Below are 19,294 nucleotides of genomic sequence, written 5' to 3' on the forward strand. Positions count from 1 at the left end.
CTCAAGGCAGCGTCCACCCGGTTCCAGTAAGCGGCGGTGCCCCATCCTCCTGCTACGCTGCTGTAGCCGCTGCTCTCCCCGTCTCCCCGCAGCTCTCTCCTTTCTAGTCTGAGATGGTTGGAAATGGGGCCAAAACCTGTCTGATTTTGTCCTGTTTCTGACAGAAGCACTAATGAATAGGTTGGAACCCCTTCCGACCTAAATCTGTCAGAAGCTGCCGTCTTTCTGACAAGATGGCAGCTTCCGACACTTATTGAATATACCCCTGGGAGTGGAGTCTTCAATTAAGTATTTTAACTACTTAACTGTCAAATATTTTTTCCAAAAACCGCTCAAATTGTCTTTTTTTTTTTTTATGATTTAATTAGGTTTAGAACAAATAGTATGTCCAATAAAATTGTCTTTCTAATAGGTTTATTTTTATTTATTTTTTAACATTGGTAAAAACATTGATGGTCGGAACATCACTACTTCCTTTTCCTGGCATCAGATCTTCTCTGCAACTCCCGGAGCTCCTCGGGAAGGCGAGGGGCTGCTTTTTTTCTTCTTCTTTTTTTTGTTACATCTAATGTCTGCAGATGCTTGGTGGGGGGTTGCACGGCAGGAACTGGAGGAGAGGGAACCAGGATGCAGAGGGACCAGAGGTCCCCCTGATAGCGGCAAATGCAGGAAGCTTCTCTTCCTGCAGCCGCACAGTGAGCTTTTTGACCGGTCGCATCCGATTCGGCCAGGTCAGGGAAATCCCAGCATGGTGTGGTCACATCTGGTGCGACCATACCAGGCAAGTGGTTAAATGATGTGGCTTCCTAGTAGCTATGTCCTGGTGACCATTAGACAAAGGGGGAATTCAACTGTTTTGCATGCCCCGATCTCCCATCTAAAGTGACATATTGCGGGGCACAATTTTTTGTTGATTGCGCCCAGTTAGACTGGTTTAACGGCGTTAAATGGCTAAACCCGACCAAAGTGCTGGGCGCAAAGCGGAAAGTACCTTTTGGGCGCCCAAATGGGCTACTTTTTGCTCTTTTCTGCTTGCCAGCTTGGGGCTGCGAGCAGATGTCCGTGCCGGCGGCTATTTGCACCCAAACAAAGCAAAAAGTGAATTGCTTCAGGTGCTGTCTAGTGGCTGTTGGCACGATTAACAATTGAATTCTCCCCAAAATGTGCTACAGAGCTCGTACAGTACAGTTTTCATATATTAGGGGTGGGCACTGGGTATGCCTGATCGCCCCCATAATGGCACATGTGAGGTCACCAACAATTGAGGGAGGGGAGCCCACTTTCAGATTATGCAGCAACTTTGTAGATATTGCCTAGTGATCACTATACACCACCCTGTGCTACGGAAAATGTTCTCTTTCTTTAGAGCACAATTTGAACTACCCGTCACTCATAATAGTTCCCTCCTTATAGTTGTCCAGCAAAGAGACTAATTGGAAAATTCAGAAAATAGCATTTTTGTACGTGCGACTATATAGTCCTTTTTTATCTGTTTGAGTCTATTTCCAGGATCCTTCTGTTGTACGGTCTGTTATAATAACCTTACTTCTATTACAGGGAACAGGGGCGGCCAGTTTTGATGAGTTTGGTAACTCGAAGTACCAGAACCGCAGGACGATGAGCAGCTCAGACAGAGCCATGATGAACGCATTCAAGGAAATTACGACCATGGCAGACAGAATAAACCTCCCACGTAATATCATTGTAAGCACCAGTTGTGTAGAGATGCAGCAGTGGGAGCCATCAATCTCTTAATTATAAAATCTTCTCTCTATTTTAAAGGATCGGACTAATAATTTATTTAAGCAAGTATATGAACAGAAAAGCCTGAAAGGGAGAGCTAACGATGCCATAGCGTCTGCCTGCCTTTACATTGCATGTAGACAAGAAGGTGTACCTCGGACATTTAAAGGTAAACGTTTTACATAGTGACTATAGTAAACTCATTAGGCATTGGCTATGCATGATCTGTAACTTGAATTATGAATTTGGGAATGTAATATATTTTGATCATAGAAAATTCCTAGAACCGGCTGCTTAGATGTATTTTTCTGCACGGAGCCCCTGTCGCACTGGCATGCTGTATGAATGCTGCAAGCTTTATTAACCACCTTTTACTCGCCCTGAGTTTTAGTTCAGCATTTGTGAATGAAGGGGTTTTGATGTTGTAGCACCAGTATTTGACCATTGTATGTGACGCCTAGCGAATTTCAGTTCACTGCCCTATTGTATAACATTTCCCCTCCCTTTGAGTAAGCTGCTGAGCCATCAGACTGTGCTGTTCGACAGCCTTGAGCTGTGTCTTTAGTGCAGCCACCTGATTGAACAAATGCCATAGCCCTCCAGTCAGGTGCAGCTATCACTTCTCCAAGTTTAATACATCTTCCCCTTGGTTATTCATGAAATTTTACATACACCCACCAATAAATGAAACCTATTAGACACTGCAGAGCGGCGGTCAGTGACAGCAGGGTAGGGGATCCTGACTACTGCAGACCTGCTCTGTGACCGGCACTGTTTGGGAATGTAAAGTGAGCTGATGCCAGGCAGTACGGTAACAGGTCACTCCTCTCTGTTGCTGCTTCTAGGGCAGGTTTCTAGGTGAGCCAGAGGAACAGGGTGGTTTAGTACGGCTGCACCACACTGAGCTGATGTATATGCAGATGCCGCTGTCAGTACTCCATAATCTACAATTACTTTATAAAAGTCACTCTGACCTACTGTAAACAAATACCAATGACTGTTTTTCTAATGCTTTTTTACCAGCTTGTTCCCTCTGCACAAGCTTTGTAGCATTCCAAAAGGCTTAGTGTTACCAGTTTTACTGACCCATTAAACAACAAACCCTAAACCTGGCATTACAAAGAGGGAGTACATATTCCAGCGTGTAGAGATACCATATGCTGTAGAAATTAGCTGCTAATTAATGACGTGTTTTATATTACTGCGCTGTACTGAGACGCATGTAATAGTGGGTATTGGAGCCCAAGGGAGATGCTGCATGGATGATTGATACAACTCCACAGTGTGGATGACATTCACTTCTACAATAAAACTGTAGGTATCATTTTATGGGTGAATGAAACCATTTATAGACCAGTATTTACTATAGGTTCAGTGAGGGCACGAGGTCATTCGTAGGTTACTGGCTATTACTAGCTGTGCTGCTGTAGACATTGGTTATTACACTGTTTTAGTCTTCACCTAAGTTCTAGTCTTCTGGATGATATTCTTTTTATGCCGTGGTTTAACAAGCATGACACTATAGTAGTTTGTATGCAGTGTATTTTACAGTATGTACGATATATGTCGCCTGCCGTTCTGTGAGTAGACCTGAGATCTGTCCCTCAGGCATAGTGTTGAGAAACGGATCATGTTCCCTCGTTGGCTAGATTTGCTCAGCCCATCTGAAACAGATTTGCTGGTATTTAATGAAAGGTTAGTTGTTAGAAAATGAATCCAGTAGTCTAATAACTCCTTATTTTGTTACGTTGTAGAAATCTGTGCTGTCTCGCGAATCTCCAAGAAAGAAATTGGCAGATGTTTTAAGCTGATCTTGAAAGCTTTGGAAACAAATGTGGATTTGATTACCACTGGAGACTTCATGTCCAGGTTCTGTTCAAACCTGGGTCTAACCAAACAAGTGCAGATGGCAGCTACTTACATTGCACGCAAAGCTGTAGAGCTGGACTTGGTCCCTGGAAGGAGTCCCATATCGGTGGCAGCTGCTGCTATTTACATGGCTTCACAAGCATCTGCTGAAAAGAGAACACAGAAAGGTTGGTAAAATGTTGCTGTAATGGCCCAACAAGAGTTTAATGGCCCCTCCTTTCTCTGGCTGTACTTACCTGCTCCAACAGGCTGAACGTTGCTGGAAGGATGTATTAAGCCATGCTTTTCTCCTTGTTCTGGTTATAAGCGTAGTGCAGCCTGCGACACGTGATTGCCTTTGTGCTCACGTAAAAAAAACACTTCTCACTATTGAGCAGCATCTGCTGGAAGAAAAGAGTTTCTAATAAAGCTGTAAAATATTGGTGCCTATTCAACTCAGCGTGGATTAAATAGCGTCGGGAGTTAGCTACTGTTGCTATTCAATTCAGAGCAATGTGACTCCAACAAGAGGGTTTTCTTCTCGCACCCCCAGAGTGGTGTGAGTAGAAATCTGACATTTGCTGGCGTGATGCTGATTTCAGCCCATAGCGTGGCGGAAACAGCAGCGCGCTGGGCACTAGTTGCGGCAAAACACCCTGTTCAGTCTGAGAGAAGCTTCCCAGACATGACAGCGCGCTGAATTGAATGGCACCGGGCGCTAGTTCCTGGTGCTGTTCAATCTGTGATGAATTGAATCGAGCCCATAGTGGGTTTAAAATTCTGGCTACTGCTGTCTGAGCAGAGTGGTGCATTCATCCCACCAAGTGATGCTATCAGTGTCAGCTGCTTGCTACAAAAGTCAAATTACCCTGATCGCTACATCACACCCCTAACCTAGAAAAGATCCATGCATGTGTAAACAAAAACAAGATGGGGTTAACTTGGCTGAACCAATTTTCTCAAAATAACGTTTTGAGACATCGCATATGGGAGCCAATTCAATTGTTTGGGGCGTCTAATTTCCCAGCCTAAACAGGACTGTTTATATGCCCAAAGAATTGTCACAATTCAGTTGTTTGGGCACCCATGCACATTGTGCATGTCTTGGCTAAACAGACAGGGTTTAGCTGCATAAAATGGCTAAACCCATCTAAAGTCCAGCTTTGGCAGTCTAAACTCCCATTCGGACACCCCAAAGTGCCGACTTAGCACACATTTCTTCTCGCACCTCAGGTGGCTGCGAGAAGAAATGTTATCCCAGCTGCTACCAGGCATCTAAACAGATCAACAATTGAATTAAAACGGTTTTGCATCTCCAGTAGTAGCCGCATGGAAAAACAATTGAATCGACCCCATGGTGTCATAAGTTATTGTAGCAGCCAAATAAGAGTGAAATTACCTTAGGGATTCACGCTTCGGTAACAGTCTTCAAAACAAACATTATTTATTAAACTTTAACACTGAATACTTGAAACCGGTAGAGAACAAAATCCATACACGGAGAAACCATTCTTGGCGAGTAACGAGTAGTTGTCTTTAAGGGTTTTTCTCTTACGTCCTAGAGGATGCTGTGGACTCCGTAAGGACCATGGGGATAGACGGGCTCTGCAGGAGACATGGGCACTTTAAGAAAGACTTTAGGTATGGGTGTGCACTGGCTCCTCCCTCTATGCCCCTCCTCCAGACCTCAGTTTACTACTGTGCCCAGAGGAGACTGGGTGCATTACAGGTAGCTCTCCTGAGTTACCTGAAAAAGTATTTTGTTAGGTTTTTTTATTTTCAGGGAGCCTGCTGGCAACAGGCTCCCTGCATCGTGGGACTGAGGAGAGAGAAGCAGACCTACTTCTGTGAGTTTCAAGGCTCTGCTTCTTAGGCTACTGGACACCATTAGCTCCAGAGGGATCGGTACGCAGGTCTCACCCTCGCCGTCCGTCCCAGAGCCGCGCCGCCGTCCTCCTCGCAGAGCCGGAAGATAGAAGCCGGGTGAGTATGAGAAGAAAGAAGACTTCAGAGGTGGCAGAAGACTTCAGATCTTCACTGAGCTAACGCACAGCAGTAACGCTGTGCGCCATTGCTCCCCCACAGCACACACAAACGGCAGTCACTGTAAGGGCGCAGGGGGGGGCGCGCGCCCTGGGCAGCAATAAACCTCGTTTTCTGGTGTATATATATATATGTATGTATGTATATATATATATGTATGTATGTATATATATATATATATATATATATATATATATATATATATATATATATATATATATATATATGATGTGGGAGATCGGCGGCACTCAGAGGCTTTCACATCCAGGTTAATCAAAAAAGAAAGTGCATTTATTGGTCAACGTTTCGGGGGACGGACCCCCTTCCTCAGGACACTGCAAACTAGTGACAATAACAAAGAACACAACTTAAATACCTTACCTATCCTGGACGCCTCCGGCTGTCCCCACGCCGCCCGGCGTGCGGGACCCGTACTTCCGGCAGCGAGTTTCCAGCGGCGCCCGGAAGTCGCGTCATCCAGCCACACGGGCTCGCTAATGACGCGGCTGGCAGTCGGAGGCACAGGTAACCATGGAGATGCGGCGCAGCATCGCAACGCTGCGCCGTCTCACGTGACACATACAGTGTAACAATGTTGTGACAGCTGGTTGCCTAGAGATTTGGCAACAGACAAACAATACATATTGAACATACAAAAACAAGTGAAAAGAGTGCATGAAAATGCATAATACATAAAAGCACAGATTGACAATAAATAACGGCTCTGCCTAACCATTAAAATGGCAACACCAACACATATCTAGCCCGACCAATTACTCAGAAAATTTTTATCTATAATACAGGTATCAAGATATAATCAACATCATGAACATATTGCCCACTACATACAACTGGTACCGTCTGACGAAGCCTAGACCCTACTTGGCGACTCACTGCCTACCAGGTGGACTAATTATGTGCAGTGTGTGTAATTTTACAATTAATCTTAATTGTGCGGAATTTAGCCCACTGTGGTATAAATGCAGGTTAATTACCATGGCATTTGTATATGCCCACCACTCATAGGTATCATGTGCCCATCTCAATTAAAGAAAGCACTGTAGATTGAGTTGTTCATTGAGACCTCTGGGGTGGATGGTATCTAGTTTAAAAATCCAGCGAGCTTCCAATTGAAGTAGTTGGGCTGCTCTATCTCCTCCACGGTGGGAAACTGGAATATGATCCACAATTTTGTATCTGATAGCTGCCAGATTATGGCGCATCTGGGAGAAATGACGAGCGACCGGTTGGTCACTTTTGCCAGTGTTCAGGGCGGCCCTAATAGCTGACCTATGCTGGGCCATACGTTCCTTGAACAAGCACTGGGTCTTGCCTACATAATATAGGCTGCACGGGCAAATCAATACATAAATTACAAAAGAAGAACTGCAAGTTAAGGGCCAGGTGATGTTAATTTTTTTCCCAGTATGTGGATGTAGAATAGAATCACCCGTCAGCATGTAGCTGCATGTGGTACAGCCTAAACATTTTGAAGCAGCCGGGTTTGCGGCTCAGAAAATGTGTGGCTGTTGTGGCTTTTTTGAAACAGGTGACGTCATTTTTGACCACCAGGTCCTTGATGTTGGCACTCCGGGTGTAGCAGGGCATTATTTTAGTATTTTTCAAGGACGGTAAACTGGGGTCTGAACTGATCATGGGCCACATTTGCTTAATGCATTTGTTAGTCCTAGAGCTATTCGTGTTATACTCATTGACCCAAGTGATCTTGTCACCTTTTGCTTTAATGCTGTCACCCCTCAGTGCTTCACTTCTATTGAGGGCCATGACCTTATTACGGGCTTGTTTCAAAATATCATGTGGATAGCCCCTCTGGCGAAACTTTTCAGACATTAACACTATCTGTCTTTCAAAATCATCAGGTTCACTGACAATTCTGCGGACCCTGAGAAACTGGGAGTACGGCAAGCCCCTCACCAAAGATCTGGGGTGAAAACTAACGTACCGCAACAACGTGTTGCGGTCTGTGGGCTTGCTGTAAAGTGTGGTACGGATCCTGCCTTCATGTATAATGATTTTGATATCCAGAAAACAAATTTCGCTAGCATGGGAATGGAGGGTGAACTTAACCGGACTGGCTGACCTGTTATGATCCTCAATTAAAGTGCATAGTGCTTTAGATTCATCTGACCAAAACAGCAATAAATCATCTATATACCGCACATATAGTGGGATATGTTGTGAGATAGAGCGTAAGTTGTTCTTTGAACACATGTCTATCTCCCACATATACGTGTTGGCCAGTGACGGGGCTACCGCTGACCCCATCGCACACCCTTTCTTCTGGATGAAAAAACGACCATTAAACAGAAAATAATTATGGGTTAGCGTGAACTCCAACAGTGCAATGAATAGATCTATATCTGGGCCAGTGTATAGTGAATTACTAGTGATGAGATATCTCACTGCAGCTAGGCCCGCTTGGTGCGGAATGCAGGTATATAAGCTGGTTACGTCTAACGTATTAAGTGTAATCTGGTTATCGACAGGCCCAAAGTCGACCAACTTTCTCAGCAATGTATTAGAATCCTTCAAATGGGTGAAAGTACATAATTGTGAGAGGAGCAGATAAGGGCGGTGGTATTGTCGTTATGGACACGAACTTTTACATTGCGGAGTGCGACCGCTTTCTGGCCGACAGTGAGACTTACAGTAAATTACCAGTAGACCCCACTGTAGAATTTAAAGCGGAGCTTGATGAGATTTTAAACTCGGCTTTGGCTGAAGGGCTCATTACTAATGAAATATACAAAAAGCTATGTTGCAGGTTTCCGGTTACCCCCATGTTCTATGCCATTCCCAAAATGCATAAAGATGCGCGGCATCCCCCTGGTCGGCCTATCATATCCGCCAGGGGTTCATTATGTGAGGCATTGGCTATTTATTTAGATGGGTATTTACAGCCATGTATCCAGGGTACTTTCACCCATTTGAAGGATTCTAATACATTGCTGAGAAAGTTGGTCGACTTTGGACCTGTCGATAACCAGATTACACTTAATACGTTAGACGTAACCAGCTTATATACCTGCATTCCGCACCAAGCGGGCCTAGCTGCAGTGAGATATCTCATCACTAGTAATTCACTATACACTGGCCCAGATATAGATCTATTCATTGCACTGTTGGAGTTCACGCTAACCCATAATTATTTTCTGTTTAATGGTCGTTTTTTCATCCAGAAGAAAGGGTGTGCGATGGGGTCAGCGGTAGCCCCGTCACTGGCCAACACGTATATGTGGGAGATAGAGCGTAAGTTGTTCTTTGAACACATGTCTATCTCACAACATATCCCACTATATGTGCGGTATATAGATTTATTGCTGTTTTGGTCAGATGAATCTAAAGTACTATGCACTTTAATTGAGGATCATAACAGGTCAGCCAGTCCGGTTAAGTTCACCCTCAATTCCCATGCTAGCGAAATTTGTTTTCTGGATATCAAAATCATTATACATGAAGGCAGGATCCGTACCACACTTTACAGCAAGCCCACAGACCGCAACACGTTGTTGCGGTACGATAGTTTTCACCCCAGATCTTTGGTGAGGGGCTTGCCGTACTCCCAGTTTCTCAGGGTCCGCAGAATTGTCAGTGAACCTGATGATTTTGAAAGACAGATAGTGTTAATGTCTGAAAAGTTTCGCCAGAGGGGCTATCCACATGATATTTTGAAACAAGCCCGTAATAAGGTCATGGCCCTCAATAGAAGTGAAGCACTAAGGGGTGACAGCATTAAAGCAAAAGGTGACAAGATCACTTGGGTCAATGACTATAACACAAATAGCTCTAGGACTAACAAATGCATTAAGCAAATGTGGCCCATGATCAGTTCAGACCCCAGTTTACCGTCCTTGAAAAATACTAAAATAATGCCCTGCTACACCCGGAGTGCCAACATCAAGGACCTGGTGGTCAAAAATGACGTCACCTGTTTCAAAAAAGCCACAACAGCCACACATTTTCTGAGCCGCAAACCCGGCTGCTTCAAATGTTTAGGCTGTACCACATGCAGCTACATGCTGACGGGTGATTCTATTCTACATCCACATACTGGGAAAAAAATTAACATCACCTGGCCCTTAACTTGCAGTTCTTCTTTTGTAATTTATGTATTGATTTGCCCGTGCAGCCTATATTATGTAGGCAAGACCCAGTGCTTGTTCAAGGAACGTATGGCCCAGCATAGGTCAGCTATTAGGGCCGCCCTGAACACTGGCAAAAGTGACCAACCGGTCGCTCGTCATTTCTCCCAGATGCGCCATAATCTGGCAGCTATCAGATACAAAATTGTGGATCATATTCCAGTTTCCCACCGTGGAGGAGATAGAGCAGCCCAACTACTTCAATTGGAAGCTCGCTGGATTTTTAAACTAGATACCATCCACCCCAGAGGTCTCAATGAACAACTCAATCTACAGTGCTTTCTTTAATTGAGATGGGCACATGATACCTATGAGTGGTGGGCATATACAAATGCCATGGTAATTAACCTGCATTTATACCACAGTGGGCTAAATTCCGCACAATTAAGATTAATTGTAAAATTACACACACTGCACATAATTAGTCCACCTGGTAGGCAGTGAGTCACCAAGTAGGGTCCAGGCTTCGTCAGACGGTACCAGTTGTATGTAGTGGGCAATATGTTCATGATGTTGATTATATCTTGATACCTGTATTATAGATAAAAATTTTCTGAGTAATTGGTCGGGCTAGATATGTGTTGGTGTTGCCATTTTAATGGTTAGGCAGAGCCGTTATTTATTGTCAATCTGTGCTTTTATGTATTATGCATTTTCATGCACTCTTTTCACTTGTTTTTGTATGTTCAATATGTATTTGTCTGTTGCCAAATCTCTAGGCAACCAGCTGTCACAACATTGTTACACTGTATGTGTCACGTGAGACGGCGCAGCGTTGCGATGCTGCGCCGCGTCTCCATGGTTACCTGTGCCTCCGACTGCCAGCCGCGTCATTAGCGAGCCCGTGTGGCTGGATGACGCGACTTCCGGGCGCCGTTGGAAACTCGCTGCCGGAAGTAAGGGTCCCGCACGCCGGGAGGCGTGGGCGCGGGGACAGCCGGAGGCATCCAGGATAGGTAAGGTATTTAAGTTGTGTTCTTTGTTATTGTCACTAGTTTGCAGTGTCCTGAGGAAGGGGGTCCGTCCCCCGAAACGTTGACCAATAAATGCACTTTCTTTTTTGATTAACCTGGATGTGAAAGCCTCTGAGTGCCGCCGATCTCCCACATCCTGCATATTGGGGCCACCACACCCCGAGGAGGGCACCAGAGCGACACCCCTTTGGGGACCACGGAGTGCCTGGCTGTTTCCATGGACTGTATATATGTTTATTTATTTTTTTATGTTGGTCTGACGAAAGTTAAATACAACTGAAACGTTACCGTAACTAGAGCGCAGTCTCTGAGTTTTATTTCCTTAAGACAAGTCCTCTTGGAGTGCCACCCGTTTTGATGGAGTATATATGTGTGTGTGTATATATATATATATATATATATATATATATATATATATATATATATATATATATACACACACACACACACACACACACACACACACACACACACACACACACACACACACACACACACACACACACACACACACACACACACACATACACACACACACACATACACATACACATACATATACATATACATATACATATACATATACATATATATATATATATATATTTTACACTCACACAGCTGGCCACTGTATATATAAAGAGCCCCAGCCAGGTTTTTAGATATTTGAGCGGGACAGAAGCCCGCCACCGAGGGGGGGGCTTCTTCCTCAGCACTCACCAGCGCCATTTTCTCCACAGCACAGCGCTGAGAGGAAGCACCCTGGACTCTCCCCTGCTTATCCACGGTGTAAGAGGGTCTTACAGAAGGGGGGGGAGAACATATTTGGCGCAAAATACATACAGCGCTATCTAGGTAAACATATTGTGTGTTTTTTTCCTGGGTCATATAGCGCTGGGTGTGTGCTGGCATACTCTCTCTCTCTCCAAAGGGCCTTGTGGGGGAACGGTCTTCAGATAAGAGGATTCCCTGAGTGTGTGGTGTCGGTACGCGTGTGTCGACATGTCTGAGGTAGAAGGCTTTCCTAGGGAGGAGGAGGAGCAAATGAATGGTGTCTCCGCCGACACCTGACTGGATGGATATGTGGAATGTTTTAAGTGCTAATGTAAATTTATTGCACAAAAGATTAGACAAAGCGGAAGCTAGGGAACAGCCAGGGAGTCAACCCATGTCTGTCTCTACGTCGCAGGGGCCTTCGGGGTCTCAAAAGCGCCCACTATCCCAAATATCAGACACAGATACCGACATGGATTCTGACTCCAGTGTCGACTACGATGATGCAAAGTTACAGCCAAAATTGGCTAAATGTATTCGATATATGATTATTGCAATAAAAGATGTTTTGCATATCACAGAGGAACCCCCTGTCCCTGACACGAGGGTACACATGTATAAGGAAAAGCAACCTGAGGTAACCTTTCCTCCCTCACATGGGCTGAACGAGTTATGTCAAAAAGCTTGGGAATTTCCAAACAAAAAACTGCAGATTCCCAAAAGGATTCTTATGGCGTATCCTTTCCCACCAACGGACAGGATACGGTGGGAATCCTCCCCTAGGGTGGACAAAGCGTTGACACGCTTATCCAAGAAGGTAGCGCTGCCATCCCAAGATACGGCTACCCTCAGGGATCCTGCTGATCGCAAGCAGGAGGTTACTTTGAAGTCCATTTACACACATTCGGGTACCTTACTCAGACCGGCTATTGCATCGGCTTGGGTGTGTAGTGCTGTAGCAGCATGGACAGATACCTTATCAGTGGAAATTGAAACCCTGGATAAGGATACTATCTTATTAACCCTAGGACATAAAAAGATGCTGTCCTATATATGAGAGATGCTCAAAGGGACATTGGTCTACTGGGTTCTAGAATCAACGCTATGTCGATTTCTGCTAGACCCGACAATGGACAGGTGATGCCGACTCAAAAAGGCATATGGAGGTTTTACCTTACAAGGGCGAGGAATTGTTTGGAGAAGGTCTCTCGGACCTGGTCTCCACAGCTACAGCTGGTAAATCCAATTTTTTGCCTTATATTCCCTCACAGCCTAAAAGTGCCACATTATCAGATGCAGTCCTTTCGGTCACAGAGAAACAAAGTACGAGGTGCGTCCTTTATAGCCAGAGGTAAGGGAAGAGGAAAGAAGCTGCACAACACAGCTAGTTCCCAGGAACAGAAGTCCTCCCCGGCCTCTACAAAAGCCACTGCATGACGCTGGGGCTCCGCTACGGGAGTCCGCCCCAGTGGGGTCACGTCTTCGACTTTTCAGCCACATCTGGGTTCACTCGCAGGTGGATCCCTGGGCAATAGAAATTGTTTCTCGGGGTTACAAGCTGGAATTCGAAGAGGTGCCTCCTCGCCGGTTTTTCAAATCGGCCCTGCCAGCTTCTCCCCCAGAAAGGGAGATAGTGTTAAATGCAATTCACAAATTGTATCTTCAACAGGTGGTGGTCAAGGTTCTCCTGCTTCAACAAGGGAGGGGGTATTACTCAACCCTGTTTGTAGTCCCGAAACCGGACGGTTCGGCCAGACCCATTTTAAATCCCTGAACCTATACTTGAAAAGGTTCAAGTTCAAGATGGAATTGCTCAGAGCGGTCATTCACCAGCCTGGAAGGGGGGGATTTTATGGTGTCCCTGGACATAAAGGATGCATAACTTCATGTTCCCATATATCCACCTCATCAGGCGTACCTGAGATTTGCGGTACAGGATTGTCATGACCAATTTCAGACGTTGCCGTTTGGGCTTTCCACGGCCCCGAGGATTTTCACCAAGGTAATGGCAGAAATGATGGTGCTCCTGCGCAAGCAGGGTGTCACAATTATCCCGTACTTGGACGATCTCATAAAAGCGAGATCAAGAGAGCAGTTGCTGAGCAACGTGTCACTTTCACTGAAAGTGTTACAGCAACACGGCTGGATTCTCAATATCTCGAAGTCGCAGCTGGTTCCTACGACTCGTCTGAATTTCTTGGGCATGATTCTGGATACGGACCAGAAAAGGGTTTATCTTCCGATAGAAAAAGCTCAGGAACTCATGACTCTGGTCAGGAACCTATTGAAGCCAAAACAGGTGTCAGTGCATCACTGCACTCGAGTTCTGGGAAAGATGGTGGCATCGTACGAGGCCATTCCCTTCTGCAGGTTTCATGCGAGGACCTTCCAATGGGACCTACTGGACAAGTGGTCCGGGTCATATCTACAGATTCATCAGTTGATCACCCTGTCCCCCAGGGCCAGGGTCTCTCCTGTGGTGGCTACAGAGTGCTCACCTTCTAGAGGGCCGCAGGTTCGGCATTCAGGACTGGGTTCTGGTGACCACGGACGCGAGCCTCCGAGGTTGGGGAGCAGTCACACAGGGAAGAAACTTCCAAGGGCTTTGGACAAGTCAAGAGGCTTGTCTTCACATCAACTTCCTGGAGTTGAGGGCCATATACAACGGCCTTCGTCAAGCGGAGACTTTACTTCGCGACCTACCAGTTCTGATTGTCAGACAACATCACCGCGGTGGCTCATGTAAACCGCCAAGGCGGCACAAGGAGCAGAGTGGCGATGGCGGAAGCCGCCAGGATTCTGCACTGGGTGGAAAATCATGTAAGTGCACTGTCAGCAGTGTTCATTCCGGGAGTGTACAAATGGGAAGCAGACTTCCTCAGCAGGCACGACCTGCATCCAGGAGAATGGGGACTTCATCAGGAAGTCTTTGCACAGATTGCAAATCAGTGGGGACTGCCCCAGATAGACATGATGGCGTCCCGCCTCAACAAAAAGCTACAGAGGTACTGCGCCAGGTCAAGAGACCCTCAGGCGGTAGCTGTGGACGCCCTAGTGACACCGTGGGTGTTCCAGTCAGTCTATGTATTTCCTCCTCTTCCTCATCCCAAAGGTATTGAGAATAATAAGAAAAAGAGGAGTACAGACAATTCTCATTGTTCCTGAACGGCCGCGAAGGGCCTGGTATCCGGATCTGCAGGAGATGCTCACAGAAGATCCGTGGCCTCTAAGGCAGGACCTGTTGCAACAGGGGCCCTGTCTGTTCCAAGACTTACCGCGGCTGCGTTTGCCAGCATGGCGGTTGAACGCCGGATCCTAGCGGAAAAGGGCATTCCGGATGAGGTCATTCCTACTCTGATAAAGGCTAGGAAGGACGTGACAGCTAAACATTATCACCGTATATGGCGAAAGTATGTTTTGTGGTGTGAGGCCAGGAATGCTCCTACGAAAGAATTCCATCTGGGCCGTTTCCTTCACTTCCTACAAACTGGAGTGAATTTGGGCCTAAAATTAGGCTCCATTAAGATTTAGATTTCGGCCTTATCCATTTTCTTTCAGAAAGAATTGGCTTCTCTCCCAGAAGTACAGACTTTTTTGTGAAGGGAGTGCTGCATATTCAGCCTCCTTTTGTACCTCCGGTGACGCCTTGGGACCTTAATGTGGTGTTGAGTTTCCTTAAGTCACACTGGTTTGAACCACTTCAAACGGTGGAGTTAAAATATCTCACTTGGAAGGTGGTCATGTTATTAGCCTTGGCTTCGGCTAGGCGAGTGTCGGGATTGGCGGCTTTGTCTCCTAAAAGCCCCCATTTAGTTTTCTATATGGATAGAGCGGAATTGCGGCCCCGTCCTCAATTTTTGCCTAAGGTGGTGTCCTCTTTTCATATGAACCAACCTATTGTGGTGCCGGTGGCTACGAGAGACTTGGAGGATTCAGAGTCCCTTGATGTGGTCAGGGCTTTGAAAATTTACGTGGCCAGAACGGCTAGAGTCAGAAAAACAGAAGCACTGTTGTCCTGTATGCAGCCAACAAGGTTGGCGCTCCTGCTTCAAAGCAGACTATTGCTCGCTGGATCTGTAACACGATTCAGCAGGCTCATTCTACGGCTGGATTGCCGTTACCAAAATTGGTCAAGGCCCATTCCACTAGGAAGGTGGGCTCTTCTTGGGCGGCTGCCCGAGGGGTCTCGGCACTACAGCTGTGCCGAGCTGCTATTTGGTCGGGTTCAAACACCTTTGCAAAATTTTATACGTTTGATACCCTGGCTGAGGAAGACCTCCTGTTTGCTCAATCGGTGCTGCAGAGTCATCCGCACTCTCCCGCCTGTTTGGGAGCTTTGGTATAATCCCCATGGTCCTTACGGAGTCCCTCAGCATCCTCTAGGACGTAAGAGAAATTAAGATTTTAAACCTACCGGTAAACCTTTTTCTCGTAGTCCGTAGAGGATGATGGGCGCCCGTCCCAAGTGCGGACTACTTCTGCAAGACTTGTATATAGTTTTGCTTACATAAGGGTTATGTTGTAGTTTCATCGGTCTCCGACTGATAAGTTGTTGTTTTTTTCATACTGTTAACTGGTTGGTTTATTACAAGTTCTATGGTGTGAATGGTGTGGGCTGGTATGAATCTTGCCCTTGGTTAACAAAAATCCTTTCCTCGTACTGTCCATCTCCTCTGGGCACAGTTTCTCTAACTGAGGTCTGGAGGAGGGGCATAGAGGGAGGAGCCAGTGCACACCCATACTTAAAGTCTTTCTTAAAGTGCCCATGTCTCCTGCGGAGCCAGTCTATCCCCATGGTCCTTATGGAGTCCCCAGCATCCTCTACGGACTACGAGAAAAAGATTTACCGGTAGGTTTAAAATCTTATAATTTTTTTTATTTTTTTTTACTAAAGGTCAATTTTCAACAATTTCAAATTGGTGACAACCACTCTAATCAATGTTTTGTTTCAGGGACTAAAACACATGTACTAACAAAAAAAATAATAGTCTGTTAGTAAATGTGTTATTTTCCCTGAAACACACTATCAATTCAGATCCATTTTCAGGGATTTTTAATCGGATACAAATCTGTACATTTAGTAAACATACCAGTTAGTATCCAGTTCTCATCTGATGCCAGACTGCTAGGCAGTTCAAATGCTATTCCAGCACTGATCCTGACAGTCCAGTATACTATATCCTCTAAGTCCTGCCACAATACCACCTCTAGCCAGCTGCAGAATTGCTCTTACCCACCCCAGATTTCCAATTAACAGGGGGAGTGAACAGATGCTAGCTAACCGTTCCTGATTGAGTTATCATTAGCAAGTCTATGATGAGCTTGCTAACAATGGGCAGCCAATTGGTACTGTATATGGTGCATGTGTCCTACGTCTAGCTGACTCAATATGTCACACCGTGTGCGATGGCTGGTGGGAGTGAGCCACCAGGTCCAGTGCAACGCAAACCTCAGGTGCCTTTTTTTTTTTTTTTTTTTTGTCAAAATGTGATGCGATTAGGATGCCTCAGAAGACTGCTGAATAATATGCGGCACTTGTGTGCAACTGAGTCTATACAAAGATAGGTTTGTGTGCGACTGAGTCTGTATATGACGATACAGTAGGTATTGATCTGTGTGTGACGGAGTGTCCGTATATGAAGCACAACGGAACTTGGTATGGAAAAAAGCTGCGGCGGCTGCATTGTAGCACTTCCTATTTACACTCAGTCGCACACAGTGTTGTATCTTAAATTAATCAGCACAGCTTCCTGGTGCATCCCAGTTGTAATGCAACGAAAGACACATTTTTGGGTAATAAAACCGCCCGCCACTAGCAGTGTCTCATGGGACCAGGTGTGTCAAGAGGCGGCTTGGCATGGCTGCAGCAACAATGTATGGGAACACATCTGTAGCTTATAAATAGCTGCACATCCTTGGTTTATCTGTAATGGATGATAACTGAATGACTACTTCACTGTTACCTAATTAGTTAATTGGGATTATGCTTCTTAATCTGGTGAGGGCTTCTTGCAGAATGGAGTATCACACAAGTCATGGTTATGGAACAGAGCCAGTGTGTGTTGTAGCCAAACATAATCGGTTATGTTAATAAAAACATTTACTTAAAAAAACTAAGTTACTAACACTAATCATCTCATTCATGTACTTCAGTGTGTCTTGAAGGCAGAGGCTGGGAATGCCTAACCGTGCAGGTTTTAGGGATATCCAGACTTTAGCTTATATGATTAAATCAAGATAACTTGAGGTGGTAATTAAATCACCTGTGCTCAAGCCTGGATATCACTAAAACCTGGACTGTTAGTGTGACTTCAGGACCGAGGTTGGGAATACCTGAGGTACCTTCTTGAATTAAAGTGAAAGCACCTACATATTGTGACATAAAATATACAAAACTAGACATGAAATATAAATTGAATGATGTCTTTCTTCGCATACCTCCTTTTCCACTCAAGTCCCGCATCTGACCTGAGATTTGGAACCAAGTTCCAAACCAGAACAGCCCAATTTCCACCGCGTGCTGATTGGGGTTATTCCCGGATCGGCGCAGTTCACACTGCACACGCGTGTAGTGCGATGCTTTGAGATGACCTCTCCTTGCGCCGGGAGAGCGACTCTCCCCATCCTGTAAACAGGGGTTACCCATTTATATTGCAGCTCACCTGGGACCTTCCAAGGTAAAACTCTGCTAGGTACCAGTCGAAGGATTCTCAGGTGGACTCACTGCTGCTCAATAACCTGGGATTTTTAGGTCTGTGGAAAAGGGGTATTACAGGGCCACATGGTGCAATTTAAGATTTGAGTGGATAGCTCTTAAAACTTAGTAAGGGGTTTCCCGTCAGGCCTAACCTTTTACAGCATGCTGGGTAGTGTGCAAGTGTTTCCTCTGCAGATAACCTTAGTGGGATTTTACTGAATGGTTGCTGCATTTCAACCTGGTGTTTTTTTAGGGATCCGGTCTGATACACTGTCTAGGTTGAAGGTCACTAGGTCGACAGTGTTGGAAGGTCGACAGGGTTTCTTGGTCAAAAGGTTTACATAAGTTTTTCAAAATTTTCTTTTTTTGAACTTTTTCATACTTAACGATCCACGTGGACTACGATTGGAAAGGTAACCTCTGCCAAGCGAGGTGAGCCATGCGAGGGGACACGGTGCACTAATTCGGCTTCCCAGTCACTGTACGCAGAAAACGACACCAAAACAAACAAACTTATGTCGACCTAGCACATGTCGACCTAGTGACTGTCTACCTAGACACTGTCGATTTGATGATCCACATCTGTTTTTTTATTCTTGTTCTATTGACTGGAGAACTCGAGGGTGGGAATTCATTTGTTTATGTGCACCCGATCTCCCATATAAAGTGACGAGAGTTACAGAGGCACTATTCAATAGTTTTTTTTTTGTTTTATTCTTATTGCGCGGTTTACCTAGAAGTGCCAGGTTCATCCATGTAAAACTGCTAAACCCGACTAAAGTTTGCCCAAACGAGTCTCTTTTCTCATGGGGGCAGCAAGAAGAAATGTCTGCACTGGTGGCTCTTTGAGCCTGGATGGAGTAACAATTGAATTGCTCTGACGAGTGCCATCTAGTGTCAGCCAGCATGAAAAACAAATGTTCCCCACTAGGTGTTTTAAATGTCATTTTGTGATTACTCGTAGATGTAAACTTCTTTAATCTAATGTGCTCTAGTGCACGCAAGGGATCCCTGCTTCAAACAGTGCTGTGTTCTATTTCATAAAGTACTCT

At 45.4% G+C, this 19,294-nt stretch overlaps 1 protein-coding gene across 3 annotated transcripts in view; it reads left to right on the forward strand.

The window, feature by feature from the left end:
- The window catches only part of GTF2B (general transcription factor IIB), a 108,887-nt gene that overhangs the window by 88,901 nt on the left and 692 nt on the right, over positions 1-19,294 (forward strand). For all 3 annotated transcript variants that reach the window (XM_063939950.1, XM_063939949.1, XM_063939951.1), the window contains 3 exons: positions 1,558-1,704; positions 1,783-1,912; positions 3,498-3,779. In XM_063939950.1, coding sequence (XP_063796020.1) covers positions 1,558-1,704; positions 1,783-1,912; positions 3,498-3,779 — 559 coding nt within the window. The remainder of the gene's footprint in view (positions 1-1,557; positions 1,705-1,782; positions 1,913-3,497; positions 3,780-19,294) is intronic.

The sequence above is a fragment of the Pseudophryne corroboree genome, chromosome 9 (genome assembly GCF_028390025.1).
Source record: "Pseudophryne corroboree isolate aPseCor3 chromosome 9, aPseCor3.hap2, whole genome shotgun sequence".
NCBI lineage: Eukaryota > Metazoa > Chordata > Amphibia > Anura > Myobatrachidae > Pseudophryne > Pseudophryne corroboree.